General features: G+C 33.6%; 1 protein-coding gene across 3 annotated transcripts; it reads right to left on the reverse strand.

Annotated features, from left to right (window-relative positions):
- Positions 1-911: 911 nt before the first annotated feature.
- Positions 912-24,101, reverse strand: LOC143247032 (carboxypeptidase B-like). 3 transcript variants are annotated; one of them, XM_076494346.1, is made up of 11 exons: positions 23,947-24,101; positions 20,829-20,910; positions 19,923-20,059; positions 17,208-17,298; positions 10,338-10,439; positions 8,249-8,353; positions 7,013-7,123; positions 3,989-4,082; positions 3,257-3,459; positions 1,440-1,524; positions 912-1,217 (listed from the first exon to the last, which is right to left on the reverse strand). In XM_076494346.1, exons 1-11 carry the CDS (start codon positions 24,096-24,098, stop codon positions 1,021-1,023), a joined length of 1,359 nt encoding a protein of 452 aa, XP_076350461.1. In that variant the 5' UTR covers positions 24,099-24,101; the 3' UTR covers positions 912-1,020. The 3 variants fall into 3 exon arrangements, with proteins under 3 accessions (XP_076350461.1, XP_076350462.1, XP_076350463.1); XM_076494347.1 differs by lacking the exon at positions 7,013-7,123; XM_076494348.1 differs by lacking the exons at positions 3,257-3,459; positions 3,989-4,082.
- Between the last annotated feature and the right edge of the window lie 1,702 nt (positions 24,102-25,803).

Raw genomic sequence — 25,803 nt, forward strand, 5'->3', positions numbered from 1 at the left:
CTTAAAATTTAGGCAACCAATTAACTTCAGACAAGTGAAAAGAACTATATATACACAACATTATGAATAAGTTTATGTCGCTTCAATCGTACCACCACGTTTAATAACGGTGCATTGTTATTTGGAGTTAAGAGTGTTTTGTATAAGAGGTTGTTTTTTTTTTTAAATTTCGCGCAAAGCTATCTGTGCTAGCCGTCCATAATTTAGCAGTGTAAGACTAGAGGGAAGGCAACTAGTCATCACCACCCACCGTCAATTCTGTAAAAGTTAGTTTTTGCATTTTTGAATTAATTATTCTTCTCAGCATGTTCCCAATTAAAATTTGAGGAAGCTTTTGTTTGTTTTTTGGAATTTCGCACAAAGCTACTCGAGGGCTATCTGTGCTAGCCGTCCCTAATTTAGCAGGGTAAGACTAGAGGGAAGGCAGCTAGTCATCACCACCCACCGCCAACTCTTGGGCTACTCTTTTACCAACGAAAAGTGGGATTGACCGTCACATTATACACCCCCACGGCTGGGAGGGCGAGCATGTTTAGCGCGACGCGGGCGCGAACCCGCGACCCTCGGATTACGAGTCGCACGCCTTACGCGCTTGGCCATGCCAGGCCCAAGAGCAAGCTTTTAACGGAAGTTTTAAATTTCTACCTTTATAATTTTATTGTAAACCATTAACGATGGAGTACTCTGTGTAGAACTTTGAGGGAATGCAGTGTGCAAAACTATTGAAATAATGCAATGTGAATCATTAACAATGAGTTCAGTTTGTAAAGAGTGGAACGTGTGAATCTTTATCGAGGGAATGTAATGTGTTAACAATTAACAATGAATGTGATGTAAAACTTTGCAGTGAGCGCAACGTGCGAACCATTAACGAAAGTGTAATGTGTAAATAAATACACTAATTCCACCAATTTTAAAGATGCTAACTTTATTAAAAGAATATCCGCCCTTAAAATTGGTAATTGGGTTGAATATTCAGCAGGTTTTTCGTGTAAGTTCGAAAATATTCTGACATTGAACCTAGTTGTTGTACAGTTCACTTTTCAAGGCCACTGCTATAGCTTTAACAGCAACAAAAGTCTCCTCTCCCGTTGGGATGATTTGTTTAGTAGGAATGAAAAAACCGTATTTCCCTGTATCTCTCAGTTCTACAGTGTAGGAATATTTCACCCCTGCAACACCGTAAGCCCAGTCGTCTGCTCCACCCGATGCTAGGTCTGCAAAGAGAGAACAAGTTCAGGTTGAATAACAAAGTTATCTTTTACTCGCCTTTGGAAAGTATAAATAGTTACCCATCCATTTGAAGTTTGTAACGAAGGTAAATTATAACTACGGTGAGAGATTGTATGGTATTATATACGATCTTAGCTGAATTAAATCTTTAATCACGGGTAATGCTTGTTTTATTATTTCAGTTAGTGAAGTGCTACACAACTTACACAGAAGATTTGTAGATGGTCCTATTTCGAAATAAGTTCCATGGATAGATTTCAACGCTTTCACGCCTATGCTGGCAAGTTTATACTGGGAATAAACAATAGTTCTTGGGTTAACAAAAGACACATTTCTGATTCAGATTTGAATGCTCCTTGAATTCTAAATTAAAGAAATTAAAATGTAAATTCTTTAGGTTATTCATTTTTGATAACTTGAAAAGAAATTATGTATGGTCACTTATTTTTCTCTGTTTACTATATAACTGGCATCAAAGTTTAAGAACATATTAAAGATATGAGAACAAAATCATTATTATTCGTTTCTTCTCTTGTATATTTTATCACTTTGAATCGACGATGACAAAGTAATGTATACTCTTTTTTTCCTGTTTAAACACCAAATATTTTAAGTCTACCAACTTGTCAGTAAAGAATGTAATTATATTTGTTTTCTTAAACATGTTCTTAGAAATTGAATTTTTTAACCAAATAAAAGCATGGGTTTATATTAAAAAGTAGAAGTACATAATTCATTAAACTTATCACTCACCTGCACTGTCTTAATTTTTTTATTTTCTAAGTAACTGTAAATTTCATTTTATCGTATTAATAGTTTCGTTTTGAGTTTATATAATGATTATAAGTATTGTTTTATTACAAGTTACAACCTTTACAGTAAGTAGGATTATTTTTAAGTAGATATCACGTTGTTATCATTGATGTAATCCTTCCCATCTGTGATCGAAATGACATACGTTTTCTAAACAATAATCTACTTTACTATAAAAGTTACAGATTCGTAGTTACACAGCGGTATGTCTGCGGCCTTTCAGCGCTAAAAACAGTTTCGATATCTGTGGTGGGTGGAGCACACGTAGCCCTTTGTGTAGCTTTGTGCTACAAACAACAACAGTAAAAGTTCTAATAAAAAACATTTTTTTCACTACTTTAGGCTAGAGTATGGTCCAATAGTTAGACATTTCGTAGACCCAGTTATTTTTAATGGAATTGGAGGAAGGGGCAACGTATATAATGTAAACCAAACCAAAAATAAATTATTTGCTTATTAAGAGAGCAACTTTAGGCAACGAGTGGCGTCTTCTCATTACCTTTTATACGACTTGGAAGTTGGAAATTAAGGACGGCTGTGAAGTGAGAGGTTTTAATTGAGGTTTTAGTGTATGTTAATTTCAATAGCTCTAAAGGCCCAGCATGGCCAGGTTAGGACACTCGACTCGTAATCCGAGGGTCCCCGTCACACCAAACATGCTCGCTCTTTCAGCCGTGAGGGCGTTATATTGTTACGGTCAATCCTACTATTCGTTGGTAAAAGAGTAGCCCAAGAGTTGGCGGTGGGTGATGATGACTAGCTGCCTTTCCTTTAGTCTTACACTGCTAAATTAGGGACAACTAGCGCAGATAGCTCTCCTGTAGCTTTGTTCGAAATTCAAAACAAATCAGTAACTCTAAAATTTGTACTTGTTTGTTTTTTTAATACATGTATCATATATACGATTCGGTTATACTGTGGCACATATTTGTTGTGTACACACTTGTAAAATGTCTTTACAAGCTAATAGGTAGCGTATCTATTAAAATAAAATTAGGCAAACAGAATATCGTGATAATTGTGGTGTTCCTTACATTATTTTAAAAAACAATAATAAGTTGGATGATTATCAGATGAACTTTGACATGTTTTGATGAATAAATTCGAAAACATTTTTTTTCTAGAAAGATGTTTTTAAAACACTGTTGGCAAACTTTCAAATATTTTATGTACAAACAACATCAGTGTAAAATATTTCCAGAATTCATACCTGGTCTTCATAATCTGCGGGAAGTTGTGATGTCCAACCCCACGGGGTAAGCCACATCTGAGCGTAAGAATGTACAGCAAGGTATAACTTTACTCTATTGCTTTTTGACAAAAGAAAGTCGGAAAGGGCTTTAGTTTCGAGTTCTGAGAATGCTTTCGGTCCAGCATATATATCGGAACATTTCCTTTTACTGGCGCCACCTTCTTACGATTTATAACGAAACATAAATTAGTATTTTTTGTTTACAACGGTTAATTACAGATATTTTTTAACTTCCTTCTTTTATTAATTTTACTTAATTTGCGTGTTTAAGTACATACTGGAAGTTAAAACTCGTTACTAGAAATATATGACTACAGACGTGAGAAGTTTGGGAAAACGACAACAAAGTTTATAAAACTTAACGTTTCAGTTTGTGGTTTTTATTAAAGGATTAGTGGTACATATGCTAAGCCTTTCTCAGGGCTATGATTAAACTTGACTAAATAGTAACGTTTTTTCTGTATTTTTCCTTGTACTTTTAATTAAAAGTTTTATTGTTTATATAAAACCACATTGTGGGTTTTTTATCTTTTAAAGTTATTATGATTACATTTTAATTCAAATTTATTTATCATTTTAAAATAATTTTGTATAATTTACTCATAATTAAGATGATTATCTTTTTTACATTTGATGTTTAGACTGAAGTCGATAATGTAAAGACCATAAAAACTAAGAAATGAAACTTACTATTCCACTTAAAGCTCCAGTTTCTGTTAGGATCCACACCTCTACAGCCTCTACGTGAGTTTGTATGTGACCGTGTCTTACGCCAGAGTCTATTCTACCGTAAAACAGTTTAAAAATACATTTTACTGAAACATACAATTTTCAAATTAGAAACAATAAATAAAACATTTGCAGTGTTTACCAAAGGCTCATTTTTCTTATGCTCCATTGATATACACGTATAAATATCTCTGCACTAATGTATTCTTTGTAAATCACAATTAATATGACCGCAGGAGTGGTTCATAATAGGGATAAAAATGAATTGCTCTAAACCAGGGTCCCGAAAGTGGTCGATATCGACCCCTAGGGATCGATAAGACATTTCCGGGGATGAAAACCATTCAGGGGTTGGTTAGAAATTAATACGGAAGCATCATTGCATGTCTTATTAAATACTGTTGGTCAAATCGACATAATATATTGTGCAGAAAGCAAGAGTCGTATAATCAAGGAAATAAAAATACCAGTTGTGAATTAATTGTACAAAAATGCATGAGTCATTTACAAGTGTGTGTTTCTGGTTAGGTGTTTGGGTTAACTTAAAATAACCCGGGGCGGTCAGAAACTATTGTTTCTCTTCACCCCACACGCGACGAGAGTAAATTAGTCACCTGATTTCGAAACTTGTTAACTGAACTAGAGTGGCTCGTTATTTGTTGATCTAGAGTGATAGTCTCAAATGACCTTGTGAAGTTGACAGATTTGTGTATCTATGTAAAAACGGCTCGTTTGGGTTGAGAAAATCTATTACGTAGATGGCGCGAACAACGTTTCGACCTTCTTCGATCATCATCAACTACCCCAAACGAGCCGTTTTTACATATATATTTTTTCTACAAGTGGGTTTTCTCGACAACCCTGAAGATTTGTGTATCTATTTGAGGAGTGTCGGAACCAGCTGCGAAGCAGGCCTACGAGCCGGAGAGAAAGCGGAGAATGAGGCGAGAAGTTCAGCATACCATTCACAATCACTTGCAAACAGTTGCGAATTAAGTGCTTTAATTTTATTTATCGATCTGATGTAATATATTTTAAGAGTATCGTACAATTCGTCTCTGAGATTTTTTGCCACAAGGTGGTATCTGTGTGATACATAATGAATAGTATGCACATCCAGCAGGTGGGTTTAGGCGTTCGACTCGTAAGGGTCGCGTGTTCGTATTCCAGTCGCACCAAACATGCCTGTCCTTTCAGCCGTGGGGGCATTATATAATGTTACGGTCAATCCCACTATTTGTTGATAAAAGAGTAGCTCAAGAGTTGGCGATGGGTGGTGATGACAACCTGCCTTACCTCTAGCTTTGCGCAAAAATTTAAAACAAAACACTATATTCTCAAACAAATCTCCATGACAATCTGTCACTGCAATTTGGCATTTTAAATTTCAAACTAATACGATCAAATAGTTAATAGCTACAGTAAATCATCATGAATCAATGAGCCAGCTACTAGTTATGATTATTAACATTACAATTTATAAAGCTAGCTACCATATCAAATAATCCTTTACTCATAGTTTAGCATAAAAAATAGCAAATAAAATAAAGAAAAATAGGGAATTACAAATCTCCACATAAAAATGTAAGAAAATAAAGCTGGAGACATTATTTACTCAGACTACAAATTTCTATTTGGACTCCACCAAATATAACTCTGAGCAACAGCATGGAACCAAAATAAGAGTATGCAATTTGAGTATATGATTTTCACTGTATCCCCAGCCTTGTCATCTTATATTTTTATGATTAATATTTGTACGTTACTGAATTCACAATTTTTTTATTTATTTTGTTAGAAAGTGTGATTTAACCAATATTTCCAACTAGGCATATGGTTCCCTGAAGACTTAAGCATTAGTGTGAAGTAAAATCACTGATATGAGTGTATTTTATTTTCATCATAACTAAAGTAGCTAATACCAGATTTATATATACATATATCTTATAAACCATTTGGATGTGGCAACTTATATATATTTCAGCAATGTTGTGCAGTATCTCTAGATGGTTGCATTGTTCGATAATTAATAAATTAATGTATTTTGTAAAAAGTAACAAGAGTTTGTGAAATTGGCTATAATGTCACCGGAGATATAATGGAGTTCTATAAGAGTTCACAAGGGCATGAGATATGGATGACTACAGAGTTCTGTAAGTGTTCACAAGGGCATGAGGTATGGATGACTACATGTTTGTACACTGAATACACACATTATTCGAATCCTATGTCTTATCATGTTGAACAACTCTGTGTCGTGAAGACAGTTTCAACTCAATTTGGCATATCCAAAACTATTTCCTTCTTTTGTAATACAGCCGTCAAAGTATCGTAAGAAACTGGCTCACATATGTGGGCAAAATGTTTCATTCCAGTTTACAGGTTCTACTCTAAAATATAATATTTCTCATATTTATGTGACTTCTAGCATGTTAGAATCGTGATCATTTTGAAAAACAGCATTGATTCGATCCACTGAACAATAAAACTGATTATAGGTAAGCCGCCAAAAAAAAGTTAATTTGTAAATAAATAGTGAACTAACTATCTGTGAATTTTCCAAACTTGCTACATAAGAACTGGGTGTGGGATTGATTCTAGATGATGAATTATATGTTAGCTGTAGTAGGCCTGGAACAAATGAGTCTTCAGATATCTGTTCTATTGAGATCAGGAAACATACTGTAGGTATTCACATGTTGCTAGTAGCAACACGGGTTTTTTGCAGCGACACGTCAGTACATGAGCACTTACAAATCACTTAATAATGTGTGTTTGACCCTAGATACAAATAGGACAATACATATGTCTTAATGGGCTATACTTTAAGAGAATACATAATTAGTATGAGTCTGTAAGCATCAGGATTTGTAAGTAGTAACATATTCGCAAATGGCATTAGGTATCATTCAGATGTACCAACCAACATAAGCACAGATTCTTATACACATTTATTTATGACCTATAAGTAAATAAAATACTTACTTTAGTATGGCTATACTCGTAACCATCAGGATTCGCACACGGCATTATGTACCATTCATAACTATCAACCAGCACCTTCACATCTTTTTCACTATTGTACTTTTCTACAAGCTGAAAAGTGTATTAGTTTATTACCTTTGTTATCAAATAATTTTCATAACAAAGCTTATGTATGAAATTATTTCAAAATCATGACACATTTGACAATAAAAATAACTACTACACAAGATATTGAATGTACTTCAAATCAAACACACATCAATTGTATTTTTCCATGGAGAATCTTTTAACAATGTAACTAAAGTAGTTTAGGTTGTTTAAAATTACAGACAACATAATACTAATTTAATTATACAGCTGTAAATATAATATAGATTCACCATTACTTCTAATATGTGTAGCTTTACAAGAAAGTTAATGATTAATAATTAGGGTTAAATGATCATATATACCGTTAACCATGTCAACATTTCATATTTGATTACTACAAGCATAAGCATCTTAAGCATTGTAGCTGTGGGTTCCTGGTTTTCACCACATGTACATAGTGATCCAGCATCGACTTGTTTTACCATGTGTTGTAACACATTCTCTGTATTGGGTAGTTTTTGTGTTTTTTTGCTCTGTATGTATCGCACCCACTTTCCAGTATGTACATGTTTTCTGTGTGTTTTGATGTATCACAAACCTGGAAACTTTTTATTGTATGTTGTGATCCATTACCTAGCTGGCATTTGTTTTTCTGAGTGTTCTGATCTATTCTATACCAGAGTAATTTTTTTACCGTGTGTTATGATCCATTCTCTAACATGGACATTTTGTATTATGTATTGTGATACATTATCTAGCGTGAATATTTTTTATCGTGTATTTTAATACATTTTTTGACATAAATAGATAATAACTATTTGTTCGCCAGTATTGATATTTGATTTTACTAGGCGTGTATTGTAATCCATTTCCTGGCATGGGCACTTTTTCATTATATGTTGTTTCCCATCCTTTATCATCAACATGTTTTAGTGTTTTGTGACCCGTGTTCTAGTACTGACATTTGTTTACTTTGTGTTATATGCTATTCTCCTGATTTTTTAATGTGTTTCATCCATTTCTTAACATGAACATTTTTACTATGCGTTGTGATCCATTGGTTAGTATGGATGGTTTTGTTTAATGTGTTGTGATCTATGCTCACTATACGTATTTTATTTGTAGCTGTGGATTCTTGAATTTTACCTGCGTAGCGATGTACACAGCTGTGGTTACGGAGATCCATTCCCTAGCATGGATTCCAGAATCTATCCACACGATTGGTTTGTCCTTCAAAGTTCCTCCACTGATCTATAGTAAATATGCAACCAAATAAGCTGATGTAATTATGCACTTATTTAATTTCAGATAGAAATCAATAAACGAACTCTTTCAGACGATAATAAACTTTACTTGTAAAAAATAAAATCAGCAAAAATATGACATTCTGCAGTCGATAACGTCAGCTTAAATCAGTTTAAAATATGATGTTTTAGTGCATATAATTTTGAATTGGATTTTCGAATCACTATTTCCTGAATCAAACAAAAAATTGAATAGAAGAATTATGAAATTATTTGATAAAATCAAAGAATAACATTTAGGATATGAGAAACGTAATTAAAATTTATACACATATATACATGTACAATACTGAATAATAAACAATCTTATTCAAAAAATGCTCTTAATTCATTGCAAATTCATTGTATTATTATTTACTGTCTTAGGCCTAAAATCCAAAGAAAACTTTAAAAATTACTATTTATTCAATTTTTCAGATTTAAGTACGTCAAATAGGCCAAAATAATATTTAACTCTATATTTGAACCTAAAATACATAACATTTGTAACAAGTAACTATTCTTATTAACACTCCTCAATTTTTTAAATATAATTCACTTTAAATATATTTAAATTACGGCAAAACGTTTAAAATCAAGCATTATAATGAATTACATACAAAATATACATCCCATTCTTGGAGTTATATATTCAAAATATATTCTCACTTATATACACTAACCATCAATTTTATTATGACACCCAAATACATAAATGTATTTGTAAGATATTCAGTTTTCCTATGAATAGACAGACAATATAATATGTCAGGTGATTCTTTTCGTACGGATGTAACAATATCATGGTTATAAAACAATTCGGAGAGAAATGTACGCCTAGCAAGTAAAGTCTTTAAGCACCATTTTTCGGCAAGGCGTTAAAAGAGATCTCATTGTAATACGTGTGTTGTGACACATTCTCCAGCACGGACATCTTTCACTGACTGTTGTGATCCATTTCTTAGCATGAAAATATTTTACTCTGTGTCAGAATTTATTCTATAACATGGATTTTTTTATTATGTGTTTTGACAAATTCTTTAGCATTGACGATTTTTTATTGGTAATTGTTCCAGAGAAAGTAAAAATACAGAAGTTTGCTGAGCACAATAAACATCAGATTATGTATCATTTGATAGACTTTTGCAAAATAAGTCAAGATTCATACACGTAGTGTAAAGAACATTGAAGATCTGGAAGTAAAAAATCAGTCAGTAAAGCACTTCAGTAGTGCTTAGAGTCTGAACCGAACGAATGAAAACATGGGACTTGGTCTGATGAGAAACATTTTAAGTTCAAATAAAAAGAGGTTTTAAAATTATTGAAGTTATTGTTGTTGTTCTGATAATTTAAGCTGTTAGAGGTGGTGTAATGGTGTAGAATGCATTCGTTTTAGCAGGAAATGGATCCTTTCATTAGTTTTTTAGAAATTTAAAAGTATCCAATGTATTGGAATGTTGGGGTCGGTTGTGTCAACTCCAAGTGATGCATTATAAACGTACTAGTCAAGAGTTCTTCCATGAAGACAGAACGTCCATCACTCATATTATCCTAACTAGATTCAAAGAGACTGATTGTGCATTCAGTTATATTTTATGGGGAACACAATCATAATTGAATCTCATCTAACATATTAAAATATTAAAATTATTGTATTTATTAAATTACTAATCAGCCAACACACGTGAACAAAATGCAGGTCATACATATCCTTCAATGTGCTACAGTCAAACACGACATGTTTATATATTTCCTGGAGTCCAAGATATAACATTATTAAAATGAAGTAATAATAAAGCGGTCTGTTAGAGTGCAGTCACTTTTAGAAGACTGAAACCTGTAACACACGTTGTTACGTATTTTAGATAATTTGGAACGTTAGATTAGGTAAGGATATATTTATGTAAAATGTTTGACACATTTGTTACAATTTGTTTTATTACAGTTTTTACCTTGATAACCATAAGGTCACGACCTTCGTAGGACTTCCCTATTGATATATTTGAAGCAATATTAGGGTGTTCAGAAACGAGGGATTCCATATAGTCATAAATCTGTAAAAAAGAAAAGTTATAATACATGAATAACTAGAGCTGTCGTTTATTACAATAGTTATGTAAAAACAAATTACATCAGGCAAACAAAATCGAGAGAGTTAATTGTCTACAAGTGTAAGTCATCAAGGGCCGGACCAGATCTATTCTTATATGGATGAACTTTTTGAGACGTTCATATTTGCTATATTAACAAATGTAACTGTTACTCGCATGACATTCATTTCGTTTGTTTTATGGATGTTGTGTGTGTGTCATCATTTGGGAAAGGTTCTCGTGCAAAAACTCGTCATTAAACATCACTTTCGTTTGGCTTCGTCTTCACGTAAACTAAAGGCAACAGTTACGAAACTCGCACCGTTTATATGATTATTTATCCATTTAAACAATACGATCTGTGTGGGGTCCATCTGAGCGCCTCAGTCACATTTCATAAACACTGCTTTAGTCAGTTCCTTATAACTTACGACATCAAGATACCACACAACTTTCGGAGAAAGTTTTTTTTTTTTCAAAGATTATACGAATAACACAACTTATATTAGACAATAATAACAACATTTTATTAGGACATTTAATAGATTAAAGATTGGGTTTGGCGTTTTATGGTGCAGAGCAACTAGGCTATCTGCGCAAATTAAAGATAAACACCTAATGTGTATTGTACAAACTGCAACCTGAGAGTCGATACAAAATCCATAAAAATGATAGTAGTAATACGTCTTGACAACAAACATAAAGTGAAAACGTAATTAGATAACATCTATACTAGATACACTATATGGAGGACTAATGACATTATATAAGAACAATCTATCTACGTTGATTAATGTGTTATGTCGAGGGTGATTCTCAGCGATATCTTTAGTGTCTATATTTTTAGTTGATTATTGGATAGTTCAAAGTGATCATGGGTATACCTATAACCGGAGGCATGCGTTTCATGTCTTTCCAAGAAAGATATCTGTTTAGAGTAATAGCAAATAGATACAAAACTAAGAATGAAACAGTTTCAAATTGTCTTAGACAAACATATACTATCAACGATAGAAGCTCAACACACCCATGTCATACTGTAGAATCTCCTAATAAGCAGTCACTACACTTAGATATGCTGTTAACATTGCCAAAATAACGTTCAGGAGCTACTCTCTTCCCGTAAGTATTTTCTTACACAGTTAACTGTGCACAAAATGGTCTAAATAGATCTTGTTCTTGTCAAGAACTGTTAACCAGCACAACCTATTCCCCGTCAAACTAGTGACAAGTTGCAGAAAAAGAAAAGAAGCACAAAAAATACCTTGCACAAGAGGTTAGTAAGTGCAAAAAATAACCAAACCAGTTTTTTTCCGATGGTTGTTTTAGTCACGTGACCTATGATGATCAGGTACACCCTAGACCTCTACCTCCTTCCTTAGCTCTTGGTTTGGTTCGTGAATGTTAACCCACGCTAATTCTTCAGTATAATTCGGTCAGGTAGTTAGGTTTGTTTGTTTTTTTTTAATTTTGCGCAAAGCTACACAAGGGCTATCTACGCTAGCCGTCCCTAATTTAGCAGTGTAAGACTAGAGGGAAGGCAGCTAGTCATCAACACCCACCTCCAACTCTTAGGCTATTCTCTTTTATCAACGAATAGTGGGATTGACCGTCACATTACAACGATCTCACATCTGAAAAGGCGAGCATGTTTGGAATGACAGGGATTCGAACCCACGGCCCTGATATTACGAGTCGAGTGCCTTAACCACCTGGCCATGCCGGGCCCATTATATCTAGCTACCAGTTTGCTCAATATTAGGTAGCCATATATTGCATAAGGACTTTACAATGTTTATTTGTAAGAAGTACTTAGGTTTACCACCATCAGTTCAACCATATATTACATAAAGACATTACTGGGTTTAGTTATAAGAGGTACTTAGTTATCTTAACGGTACGTTTCTGTTGAGATTTTGTTTTGTAAAAGTAAATTTATTGATCCGTTCTAAAGTATGTATAATAACATGAAGATGTTTACGTAATGTTGTGTTTGTGTAACTAGAGTCTCTGTTTGCTTTAGTGATTATTGAATTGTGTGTTGTTTACAGCTAGTTTACGTGTGTTCTGATTACATTAAACTGTGTTGGACAGGCATACTCTGTCATTAGACATATTATGTAAGTTTTATATATTTTTAGTATGTTTTCGGTTGTAGACCTTCTCTTGTTGCCAATCAGACGTCGTATATAGTTCGTTCTTTTCAGGATTTTATTTTAAATATCATTTGTGTGTTTAATCCAGTTTAGTTAAGAATTGTAGGTTAGATCCAGAAATGTGACTGATATTGCTACCTAGATAAGAGTTCTGTAAAGGTATAATTTTGTGGGATGTTAGCCGTTTGTTTTATATATTTTGTGAATAACATGATTTGTGTTTTAGGTCTGTTTTGTGGGATGTTAGCTGTTTGTTTTATATATTTTGTGAATAACATGATTTGTATTTTAGGTCTGTTTTGTGGGATGTTAGCTGTTTGTTTTATATATTTTGTGAAAAATATGATTTGTGTTTTAGATCTGTTTTGTGGGATGTTGGCTGTTTGTTTTATATATTTTGTGAATAATATGATTTGTGTTTTAGGTCTGTTTTGTGGGATGTTAGCTGTTTGTTTTATATATTTTGTAAATAACATGATTTGTGTTTCAGGTCTGTTTTGTGGGATGTTAGCTGTTTGTTTTATATATTTTGTGAATAACATGATTTGTATTTTAGGTCTGTTTTGTGGGATGTTAGCTGTTTGTTTTATATATTTTGTAAATAACATGATTTGTGTTTCAGGTCTGTTCATCTTCATCTTCATCTATTACAGCAGTTTCTTATTTCATTTAACCATGATTATAGATATATGTCTGCTATAGGTGAGGTAAATATACTCTTCCAGATATCCATATCATCATCAAACAGGTAGAACAGAAGCAGGAATCTGTATCAGACAGTGTCATTTCACACATACATGATGAACAGAATAGAGCTAGTTATCCCTCCTTGAAGGACATCTGCCCCCAGGGTAAAAATATCCCGATAAAGTACCCAACACATTACTTCTAGCCTTTCTGTTGTCTAGATAGTTGGAGAACCAGCAAATAACGCCTTGCGGTAGTTTCAATTGTGGCAATCGATATTTTAGTTTGTTGTATCTTATAATGTTGAATGTTTTCTCAATATCAAGAAAGCGAGCAACAATTCATTTCGGTTAACCATTCAACTGTAGTTGACATCATATAATGCAAGAATTTTGCACGCAGCATTTTGAATGGCCCGCCGCAAAATCTTTGCACATGAAATGGTAGACAGATTTACACAAGCTGCAAACAATGGGTTAAAAGCTCTCTACTGTTGTTTCTGTAAGTCTTACTAGGTGGTCTGTTGTTTGTCTTTCTTCCTAAATCCGTTTTGTATTTCCGGTAAGTTTGACGTCAGTTCGAGATATGACAAAAGTCTTGAACTAATGATTTCCTCTGGTAGTTTTCTCATACAACAGATTAGGCTGACTGGTCTGTAGCTTTTTGGTTTACTTAAGAACTTTCCTTCTTTCAGAAACATGAAAACATCCACTAGATTCCAAGGAACTAGTATATCAACTGATTTCAGGGATTGGTTAAATATAGCAGCTTGATGTCCACATAATCTCGGTGTAACTTTTATATATATATAAGTATATACCACAAGGTGGTTTGTTTTATTCTGAATTTCGCGCAAAGCTACAGGAAAGCTATCTGTGCTAACTTTTCCTAATTCATCAGTGAAAGACAAGGGGTGAGGCAGCTAGTCACCATTACCCAACTCCAACTCTCGGGCTACTCTTTTACCAACGAATGGTGGGATTAGCTGTCATATGATAACGTTCCCACGGCTGAAAGAGCGAGCATGTTTGGAAGGATGAGAATCGGAATCCACGACCCACAATCTGAGAGTCGAGCGCCACCTAGCCATGCCATCTATAACCACGTGGCTTAAAACCACTGACCAGGCTAATCTTTCCTCCAACATAGTTGATTGTCCATCCACAGAATTTTGTACATTTGGTTTCTTTAAATCTGGTGTCGAAGCCTGAATCTACATATTATAGGTTTTAAGGAATTTTATCAAGACGTTTGGTCTCAAATAGATGTTGTCGCTGAAGCTTGTTACAAGTAAGAAATAAGTATCAAACTCCACAAGGAAAGCTCAGAGGAAACTAACTTGAAAGCTAGTCAAACTAGTGGGATGGGACGTAGTAGAAAACCACAGTTACTAAAGCTAGTCAAATTAGTGGGATCGGACGTAGTAGAAAACCACAGTTGCTAAAGCTAGTCAAACTAGTGGGATGGGACGTAGTAGAAAACCACAGTTACTAAAGCTAGTCAAACTAGTGGGATGGGACGTAGTAGAAAACCACAGTTACTAAAGCTAGTCAAACTAGTGAGATGGGACGTAGTAGAAAACCACAGTTACTAAAGCTAGTCAAACTAGTGAGATGGGACGTAGTAGAAAACCACAGATACTAAAGCTAGTCAAACTAGTTGGATAGGACGTAGTAGAAAACCACAGTTACTAAAGCTAGTCAAACTAGTGAGATGGGACGTAGTAGAAAACCACAGTTACTAAAGCTAGTCAAACTAGTGAGATGGGACGTAGTAGAAAACCACAGATACTAAAGCTAGTCAAACTGGTGGGATGGGACGTAGTAGAAAACCACAGCTACTAAAGCTAGTGAAACTAGTGGGATGGAACGTAGTAGAAAACCACAGTTACTAAAACTAGTCATACTAGTGGGATGGGACGTAGTAGAAAACCACAGGTACTAAAATGGTAATTAGTTCTACTACATTTCACTTAACATTGTAGGAAACAGGGAGTAAAACTGTTAAGTTATGAGCAACATGAAAAGCTTATGTGATGTGAAGGAGTATAAAAGTGATTGTATTATAGTTCTGATTACTTGTGCACCATTATATCTTAGATGTATAGAGAAATTTATGGGATAAATATACAGGTCATAGATGTAAAGATAATCAAACCGATATTAGACATACAGATAATCAAATCAACAGTAGAATAAAAATGATCGAACCAACAGTAGATATACAGATGATCAAACCGATAGTAGAAACATAGATAATAGAACTAACAGTAGATATACAGATAATCGAAATCATGATGACGAGAAACCCACTTAAGGATGACCTGAGAAAGTCTGTACGTTGTTCTGTACTTTATTTTAATTAAAGTTTTGACACCCATACAAGTAGTCTTGAGAAGAGATAATAGAATTAACAATATATATATAAAGATAATCAAATTGATAATAAATATATATGTCATCAAACTGACAACAAATATAATAATCATTAAACTGGCAGTAGATACACAGGTAATCAAACTACCAGTATATTACAGGTAATTATACGGATATAAAGTGACAGTAGTTGTAGAAACAGTCTAAGTGACAGAAGATGTACAAACAATCTAAAACACATAAGATATACCAACAACTTAAGTGACAGTAGATGTACAAACAGTCTAAGTGACAGTAGATATAGAAATAATCTAAGTGACAGTACATGTATAAACAGTTTAAGTGACAGTAGATGTACAAACAATCTAAGTAACAGATGTATAAACAGTCTAAGTGACAGTATATGTACTGTCACTTAGATTATTTCTATATCTACTGTCACTTAGACTGTTTGTACATCTACTGTCACAAGATGTACAAACAATCTAAGACACATAAGATATACCAGCAACTTAAGTGACAGTAGATGTACAAACAATCTAAGTAACAGATGTATAAACAGTCTAAGTGACAGTATATGTACTGTCACTTAGATTATTTCTATATCTACTGTCACTTAGACTGTTTGTACATCTACTGTCACAAGATGTACAAACAATCTAAGACACATAAGATATACCAGCAACTTAAGTGACAGTAGATGTACAAACAATCTAAGTAACAGATGTATAAACAGTCTAAGTGACAGTATATGTACAAACAGTCTAAGTGACAGTAGATGTAGAAACAGTCAAAGTGACAGAAGATGTACAAACAACTTAAGTGACAGTAGATGTAGAAACAGTCTAAGTGACAGTAGATATAGAAATAATCTAAGTGACAGTACATGTACAATCAGTCTAAATGACAGTAGATGTACAGTCTAAGTGACAGTGGATGTACAGTCTAAGTGACAGTAGATGTAGAAACAGTCTAAGTGACAGACTATGTACAAATAATCTAGAAACAGTATATGTACAAACAACCAGAGTGACAGTATATATTCTCCTTCGATTAAGTTAACTTTAGTGAAACGTTTTGTGTAACCTTCCCTTTCTCAACGAACTGTATCTTATTTATCAGTTACAACTCATCATATTGACAGTAGTTGTAAAAGCAATCAAATATACGAGTACCTCTGACAGTACTTACATATATGTATGTGTGACCAAGTATACTAAACTGGTGGCTAATTCAGAAATTATATACCTATTGAAACGTTTTTAAGAGATGGATGGCTGAGCCATTAATTTTAAACCTGTTAAACACATGGGTTACTCATATACTATATATATGTTTAAACCTGTTAAACACATGGGTAACTCATAAACTAAATACATGTTATAAAAATGGGTAACTCAGACATTATATGTGTGTGTAGGATAGGTAGTTTAGATATTATATTTGTATATAACTTTTTGTGACTGATGAAAGATATATTACCAATAACAAATGATTTTATTACTTCTACTTACCTCTTTTAAGCGTTGATACTTCGCAAAGAAATCTTTTGGTTCACGGCTGAGATCATCGTACACGAGTGATCCTCCTTCATCCTGGATAGCTCTTCACGTTCAATGAAGAAGAGAATAATTTTACGTGAAGTTTAAACCATGTACGTTCGATATTTTCAGAATGATATTAAGCAGAGAAAAATACATCAATATGATACACATAGTAGTTTATTCGATACATAAACGAACTGCTTTTCTTTCCAAACGAAGCAAATTATCCTTAAAATTACTAACTGATTGATCCATTTATTTTTTGATATACTCGAGATTCATTCGCAAAATTAAATGTTCTTAACTCATTTACTTTGTTAGAATTATGTACACGTATACACAGCCAAAACATTGAACAATGTCAGAGTGTGGTTTTGGAAATTGTTGAGGTTTGTTTTTTGTTTAACAGTATTGTAGGTGATCGAAGTAGCTACGAAGAAGGCCTAACTCGTGAACCTGTTCGTTCATTACAGTTAAAAACAGTGATTGAAAAAGTGTTCTTTCGGTGACAAGGTTCCACGTTGTCGTTATTTATGTTGATGATTCTTTCGTCATCCGTAAAGATCCCAAAAATGTTGTTCAGCTTAAAGTATTTTAGTTGCTAACATAACAGTATAAACCTCAACCAGATATTCAACTCGATTATCTGGATAGTTCAACATACAAGAATAAGGACAAGTATGAATACTAAATATGCCATAAAATGTATTACTGATTTGTGTTTAAATACACTATATAGTTTTTATTATGTCGACAGCCTAAATGAAAAGATCCTACATGTTTCACAAATTATATCTGGATATTAGTTCATCGTGTTAAAAAATCTCAGTATCTTTCAAGAATTTGAAAACATTAACCATTGTTTTAAGTAAAAACAGCTTTCCAAATAACGTGGTTAAAACATCGGCGTGATTCGTTGTTTTCTAGTTTAATTTTTGGGACAAATTTATTTTATGGCACAACTTTCTTCGGCAGGATCCACTAATTTCAAATATTTTGGATGCTATGTTTTGGCCTCGTTTTGGGCATTTTAACGGACACCACTCTAAAAATGCATGACAATAAGCAACAACAAAAACGTACAACCCTTCTTATTTTATTTTAGAAACTGTGTTTATTCATCCGTTAGCAAGCTCTGATAGCAGGTTCAAAGACTCCAGATATTGTATTTTCAAACCCAATAAGACTTCCATTTTTAAGAAGCTAATTTTCCAGTGGAACTCAAATCAAAGGTCACTTATTTGAAAACCTAACGATTGAGAGTTTTAGAAAGCAAAATACTATAAAAGCTTTCAACAGTTCCAGGTCACTCCTCAAATTGTCAGTTTCAAACTCAAGACTAGAAGTTACTTTATCATTTATTAACAGCAGAGTACACATCAATATCACGAATTCTACTGCCTCGCCTTGCAATGAAGAGCCGATAAAGAACGGCCAACTTCTTCGTATGTGGTCCAGCATGGCCAGGTTGGTCTAGTTTGAGAGACTCTTCAACAAATCTTCTGTCTTCTGCGCATCCAGCTTAAGTTTTTTTTATAAGCTGAATAAAAGGTTTTACAAAGTCAGCACAAGTTAACATTTTTCAGCTATTCTGTGACGACTTGAACAATAATTATGGTATCATTGATGTTTCTAGTCACAATTAACTTCACATAATAATAATACTTAATAAGATTTGTAGACGTTAATTTAACTTACGACCAGTTTCTTACAGGTCATCATACCAATATTTCTCAATAATATAACTGGAGAAGAAACTTCTACAAGAAGCAGGCCATTAGTGAAAACAGTGATCTCTGGATGCGTGGAAACTCATACTTCCCGATTGTTTCTCAGGAAATATTTATAAATTTAGGCGCGACTGTTGGATCATAAGAAATCTGGCTAGAATTTACCGATCATCTTGCGACGTACCAGCTTTTTACTGACCTTATGATTTATATTTTTAGCTACGTAGTAAATTCATCAACTGCATCTTCTTGATCGGGACCCAGTCACCCATCTGCGACAAACGAAATGTAGCCAGTCTTTATCCTCGTGGGAAAAGATGTTGTTTTGGATGAAACAATGTTCATCTGCTCTGTGTTGGCGATGATGGATTTCAACCACAATATTCAAAAATACTGTTTTTATTTTTACTCCAGCTGTGAAAGTTCCAATAGATATTGATCCTATGAGCTTATAGTGTTCTTTTAATGATGGGTTGTTTCCAGTGACGTAACTCTCCTGAACATCACTGACAGGGCGAGTATGCTCAGGTGAGATATAGTTAGTGAGTCCACCAGTAATTTTACTCTCTTTGATCTTTTGCTCCAGAATTTGGTTGACTGGGTTTTTCAACTTTCTAATGACCAATTCTGCTTCATTCTTTCTTACAAAGCATTTATCCATTAGATCAGTAAACAATCTTTTCCAGAAGAAACTAATATAATTTTTAATTCAATCACACCTTTTTCTGCTAATCCTTCTTTAATACGTCACTTCTGTCTGGGATTCTTCATCTTAAACCAGAACAAAATAAATACATATCACATTAAGTATGATTTGCAGTGTTAGATTTTATAGAACTAGATCACGATTAGCGTAAAAAAATAATGAGAAAAGGAAGTTACAAGCACATATTTAAATCTCTTTCACAAAAAAATTAAAAATTTATTGTCCACAAATGAAAAGAGAGGTGCATACTTCTCGACATCATCAAGAAATACTGTCCGGGGGATGTAATTATCTGCTATAAACTGCTCCATCTCCTGGTTATATTTGGGGGGAATCATGACGTCAACAGATTGGTTCACAGTAGATGTATGCATCCAGAAATCGAGCTTGTGATTTGAAAAAAATAACAATAAGGAACGTTTAATTAAAAGTATTATTTACATATCACCTAGCTTATTGTTATAACATGTATGGTTACGTCAAAGTTTGTACGTGTTTTTCTAAAACGTTCATAAGAGATGGTATACGCACTTTGTTATTTATTGCCAGTTGATGTTTACTCTGTCGGTTATTCAGATATGCAATTCCTTAAACTTACCAGCACATTTTTAGACTGTAACTTTACGTGACTGTAACTAAAATTGTCTATTTAGTTGTTGAAAACAGCTTCCTAAATATGTTATTGCAAGCCCATACGTAAAACATAAATTTAACATATAGTCTGACCAACATCAAAGCGAAACTTGTATCAGCAAATTACCAAACACCAGGTCCGTATAATTTTCACTGACACCAAACAATTATTTTGAATAACAGTCGCTAGGTTATTTTGATTTTCAAAATATCTTCTTACAACCTCTCACTTCCGAGGCTTACTTATGTTTTGTTTTTTAACATAACTTATTCATTAAAAAAAAAAGAAATTATTTACAAATAATTTTAAAGCGACACTTGCATAAAACATCTGTTTCAATTAAAAGCAATACAACGTTAAAACCTTAAACAATAATTATTAAAAACAGAGACTTGTCCTAAAAGACTCTATATAGTTGGATTTATTAATATTAGCTAAAACAGTCTAATTTTAACTTTTAGATTAACGTTCTCACAACTGTATTCAGTAAACAGAAACCATAATTAATTTTCGTTGCTTGCCTCTAAGTCATTATTTTCCACAAGGTCATGAAGAGCCTCAAGCTGTTGGCTATTTGATGGGAAGAGTCTCAGCACTTTATAACTGTTGAATAAAATATAACTTAAGTTATCTCTAATAAGTGCTTGAAAATACAGCAGCTAATAAGGTAACGTTAAGAGTCTTACAGTTAGTTAACCGTATTCAAATTATTTAATATTAAAAAACCAATACACCTTACATTGCCGTTGCTGAATAAAGTTTGTTTCCTTTGATAAAGGTTTATATGGATTTTAATCTAAGATTAACAAAATAAATGTGTTCTCTTAAATTTGAATTGCAAATAAAATAATATTTTCTTGAACCAAAACTTAAAGATATTATTTTTACTTATTTTTAGGCATCAGAATTAATTTGTTGATTCATAAAGAGTTAGTCAATTCGGAATACATTATTGATAAAGGTGTTGGGTTAATGACATTGACATTCCTGGTTCATTGACACTCAACAAACTAGTAGCAGTTCTATTCCAGATACCAGTTTGTTATAGCCTTATATTTTTACAAAATCATCCGCGTGCTTTACAAGTTAGGTATCTTGTTCTTGCCGGTTCATCGACGTTTTTGTTTGCAGTTAAGCGCAATGAGCTAGCTATCTGCCCACCACGATTTTAGAAACCCGTTCGTTTGTTTTTGCACTGTAAGTTTGTTTGGAATTTTGCACAAAGCTACTCGAGGGCTATCTGTGCTAGCCGTCCCTAATTTAGCAGTGTAAGACTAGAGGGAAGGCTGTAAGTCCGCAGACATACTGCTGCGACACTAAGAATCTTAAAGACTTCTGTAAGAGCGTATGTAAAACAAACAAAGGAGTGACACAGTTGCTATTAATATATGAAACATACACTAGCTCATACTAGATAATTCATGCATGATAATTCGAATGTTATAAACTTTAAACATGTTAGCTCTTATCAACTTTAGAATTAAACTGTTCATCATTTCACGAGTCCAGTAGGTCAGCGGTAACTTAACGCTAATATACGAGTGTCGATTCACCAGGGAAAACAAAACACAGATAGCCATGTACTTTTTAGCTTTGCGCTTTAGATAGCATCTAATTATCATTTTGCACTCGGTAACTCATTCTGTGATCTTGAAACATTAAAAATCGGTTTCGGATACCAGCAGGGGGCACAATTGAAATACCATCATGTTGCTTAAAAATAATAACAATGGAAGAATAATTTTCAGTTTAATCTATTCTGATGTTATCCCCCCATGAAGACAGTAAATATTGGTGTGTGATAGAAACCTTTTATATGACGAGTAGTCGCACTAAATAAAGTTATTTTTACTTCAGTGCTTACGATTGTATGATAAGATATATAAGTGATATTTGTCGTGAGTGGATTCTCCATCGATATTCTTGTACAAAAGGAAAAAAAATCTTTACTTATTTTTAGCGGGATTTGTAGGGAATTTAATGAAACACGTGTTTCCAATTTGTTTTATTAAATCATAAAACTTAATGGTTTATTTTAATTAAGCGCAAATATATGCAATGGTCTGTAATCTGGTTATAGCGTATGAGTTTACAGATTTACTGCTATGCTAATGGGTGGAAAGTAAATTAGAGGAAAATATTTATAATCAAATAGTTGCTGGGAGTATGGAATCTATTATTCCATTTAATAAGGTTACCTTGAAGCATTATTTTCTAAAGTAATAATTACAAACAATAAACTCTCTCAAAGATGCTAATTAGGCAGAAAAACCTTGAGTGATTATTAGACAAAATAAACATTTTCAGAACTATGAATTTAACAAAACAAGAAAAATTATTAAAACAAAATAAGCAATTAGTAGACTGAACAATTGTTTTACTTACATGTAGAGCTTACATCAAACAATTTCCTCTAGAAGTGGTAATTAAGTACTTAAGTAATAATTAAATATATAAAACTAATACTTTTGGAAGTAATTATTACAAAGAATAATTACTGAAATTTTTAAATTATAAATTAAAACCTGGTTAAACACATTCAGATGTACTAGTTGTAAGTGTTGAATACATTCAAGATTCCTAAATACAAGCGATAGAGGCGTTCAGAAGTACTAGCTACAAGGACTAAACATGTTAAGATTTCTAAATACAAGTGTTAGAGACGTTCAAAAGTACTAGCTGCAAGGACTAAACATGTTAAGATTTCTAAATACAAGTGTTAGAGACGTTCAGAAGTACTAGCTACAAGGGTTAAACATGTTAATATTTCTAAATACAAGTGTTAGAGACGTTCAGAAGTACTAGTTACAAGAACTAAACATGTTTCTAAATACAAGCGTTAGAGACGTTCAGAAGTACTAGTTACAAAGGCTAAATATATTCAGATTCTTGAATACAAGTGATAAAGAATTCATTACAAAGGTTGTATATATTTGTAAGTCTTTGTTAGTCAAGATTAACTATTGGGTCTCTCAGAGCATGTTGGTTCCAGCGTTCGACTGGCAGTCTGGGGGACAAGAGTTCAAGACCCGAACTTGCTCGTCCTATATGATTCCCAACTGGGCCATCCACTTGGAATAAAAAATCTTGATTTAAAGAAAGTAATGGCTGACCCAAAGCTAGATGGAATTAAGTTCGTAACGAAAACAAAAGTATTATTTACAAGGGTTCGTTACTACTTACAAAGGTTCAGTAGTATTTACAAGGGTTCGTTACTACTTATAAAGGTTCATTACTATTTACAAGGGTTTGTTACTACTTACAAAGGTTCAGTACTATTTACAAGGGTTCGTTACTACTTACAAAGGTTCAGTACTATTTACAGGGGTTCGTTACTACTTACAAAGATTCAGTAATATTTACAAGGGTTCAGTGTGCTTACAAGTGCTAATTAATCAGGATTAAACATGCTGACGAATAACAAAAATAACATAAAACAGTTTAGACCTTGCTAGAAAAAGTCTAACATTTACCTTCAGGATGTAAATAGGGTTAGTATGAGCAAAGATTAGGGACTGTATAATGTTACAGAAGTTAGCTATTAACCTTCAGTTGTGCTTTATTTTTTGTTGTATAGCATTCAAACTGCAACTAAACGCACTTTAGTAAACTAATAGAAAGGTGAAGGTTAAAACTTACCCGCTAAAGTGTTTTTTTCTGTCGGACTCTGGCTTGCCGCACCCATTATAGAGTAGGTTTAGCACCAGTAGTAAAAACACTGAACGACAGATCATCGTTGCTTGACTACGTAAACCTTTCAAACAATCTGGACAAGAAAAACTACGGAGCATATAGAGAGGTGAACCAATGACGTCGTAATGAATTCATTAGTTACTAACAAACAGGCAGGAAAAACGATCTCCAAACAGCCGGATAAAACATGCACCCTTAATTGATAAAAATGTATAAGAAATCACCATTTTCTTAAAGTATTTCAAACAATCCAGTTTTGGGTATATCTTTGTGACCAAAGTATATATCATGATTTATACGCTTATATATAGAGTGTCCATAAAGTCCTTGTTCAGTAAGAATCTTTAATAACTTCGCCTCTTTATAATTTATAAACATTCTGTAAAATAAAAAAAAGGACATTTGTTTAAGATTTAGCATATTTAATTGTAAGAATATTAACTTTCAACATATTCATAATCGTTTTGGATACAAAGCCGAACAAGATGTTGAAGTTCCCCGAACACATTCTGTAGTTACAGCACTGATCACGTTTGTTAATCTAGTACGAAGACCGTTTAGAGAGAAAGGCTTTGCTCAATAAACTTCAGTTTTCAAATATCCCTACAGGAAAAAAATCTATTGGGGACAAGTCTGAGGAGTGAGATAGTCAGTTCTTTCATTTCGTGGCTTATCATTAGTGGGTATGTGCGTGTTTTCTTTATAGCAAAGCCACATCGGGCCATCTGCTGAGTACACCGAAGGGAATCGAACCTCTAATTTTAGCGTTATAAATCCGTAGACTTACCGCTGTACTAGCGGGGGGGGCGTTATCATTAGTGGAATCAGTCTCCTTAACGTTTTTTATCCAGTTTTGAATTAAATTTCTGTAGGGCGCTACCTTGTAATGAGATCTAAAATGAATCATTAACAGTTTCAATGTTGAATCCTATTATTCGTTGTAAAAGGTGGCCCGGCATAGCCAAGCGTATTAAGGCGTGCGACTCGTAATCTGAGGGTCGCGGGTTCGCATCCCCGTCGCGCCAAACATGCTCGTTCTTTCAGCCGTGGGGGCATTATAATGTTACGACCAATCCCACTATTCGTTGGTAAAAGAGTAGCCCAAGAGTTGGCGGTGGGTGGTGATGACTAGCTGCCTTCTCTCTAGTTTTACACTACTAAATTAAGGACCGCTAGCGCAGATAGCCCTCGTGTAGCTTTGCTCAAAATAAAAACAAACAAACGTCTTTAATAAAATGTTCATTTTCACAATGTCTTGATCTTCTTGTCTGTTTACGAATGAAATGAGAGCCAAGCAAACTCATGTACGTTGGATGATGTTTCTTTAACTCCAACTTTGAGAAACAATACTTGTAAATCATTTCAACACCAGTCTTCCTTGGAAATGTTTCAGTGCTAAACATCAAGAACATTTTTCTATAAATACAGAAAATCGCCTGTATTCGACACCTGTATTTATTGTAAACCAACCAACAATATGCACACTGGAAATCCACATACCAGCTACAACTGACACTTGGAACCTTAAAATGTATAATTCAAGTCACATATGACAAGTATCACCAACAAAGTTCGGGAGATATACGAATTCTCTTCCCCTATTGAATTGGTTTCCCCGGAGGAAAAGTTAAAAACAGAATGCTTAAAACTAAAGCAATGAAACCACGAGATATCCAGTTTAACAAGTAACAAAATAATAACAAACAATTTATAACAACCACTACCCTTGTTACTGAACATGTCAGCCACATTCATGTTAGAATGCATAGACACTTTATCATAAATCACAATATTAACAATCAT

Source organism: Tachypleus tridentatus, chromosome 3 (assembly GCF_004210375.1).
Source record: "Tachypleus tridentatus isolate NWPU-2018 chromosome 3, ASM421037v1, whole genome shotgun sequence".
In the NCBI taxonomy this organism is placed as follows: Eukaryota; Metazoa; Arthropoda; class Merostomata; order Xiphosura; family Limulidae; genus Tachypleus; species Tachypleus tridentatus.

Excerpts from the sequence above, each read along its gene's own strand:
- LOC143247032 (XM_076494346.1), bottom strand. The coding sequence starts at position 24,098 with ATGCTCCGTAGTTTTTCTTGTCCAGATTGTTTGAAAGGTTTACGTAGT. Across the intron at positions 20,911-23,946 it reads AGAAAAAAACACTTTAGCGG|TTATAAAGTGCTGAGACTCT; the intron begins GTAAGTTTTAAC and ends TTTATTCAACAG. Across the intron at positions 20,060-20,828 it reads TGGAAAATAATGACTTAGAG|CTCGATTTCTGGATGCATAC; the intron begins GCAAGCAACGAA and ends TCAAATCACAAG.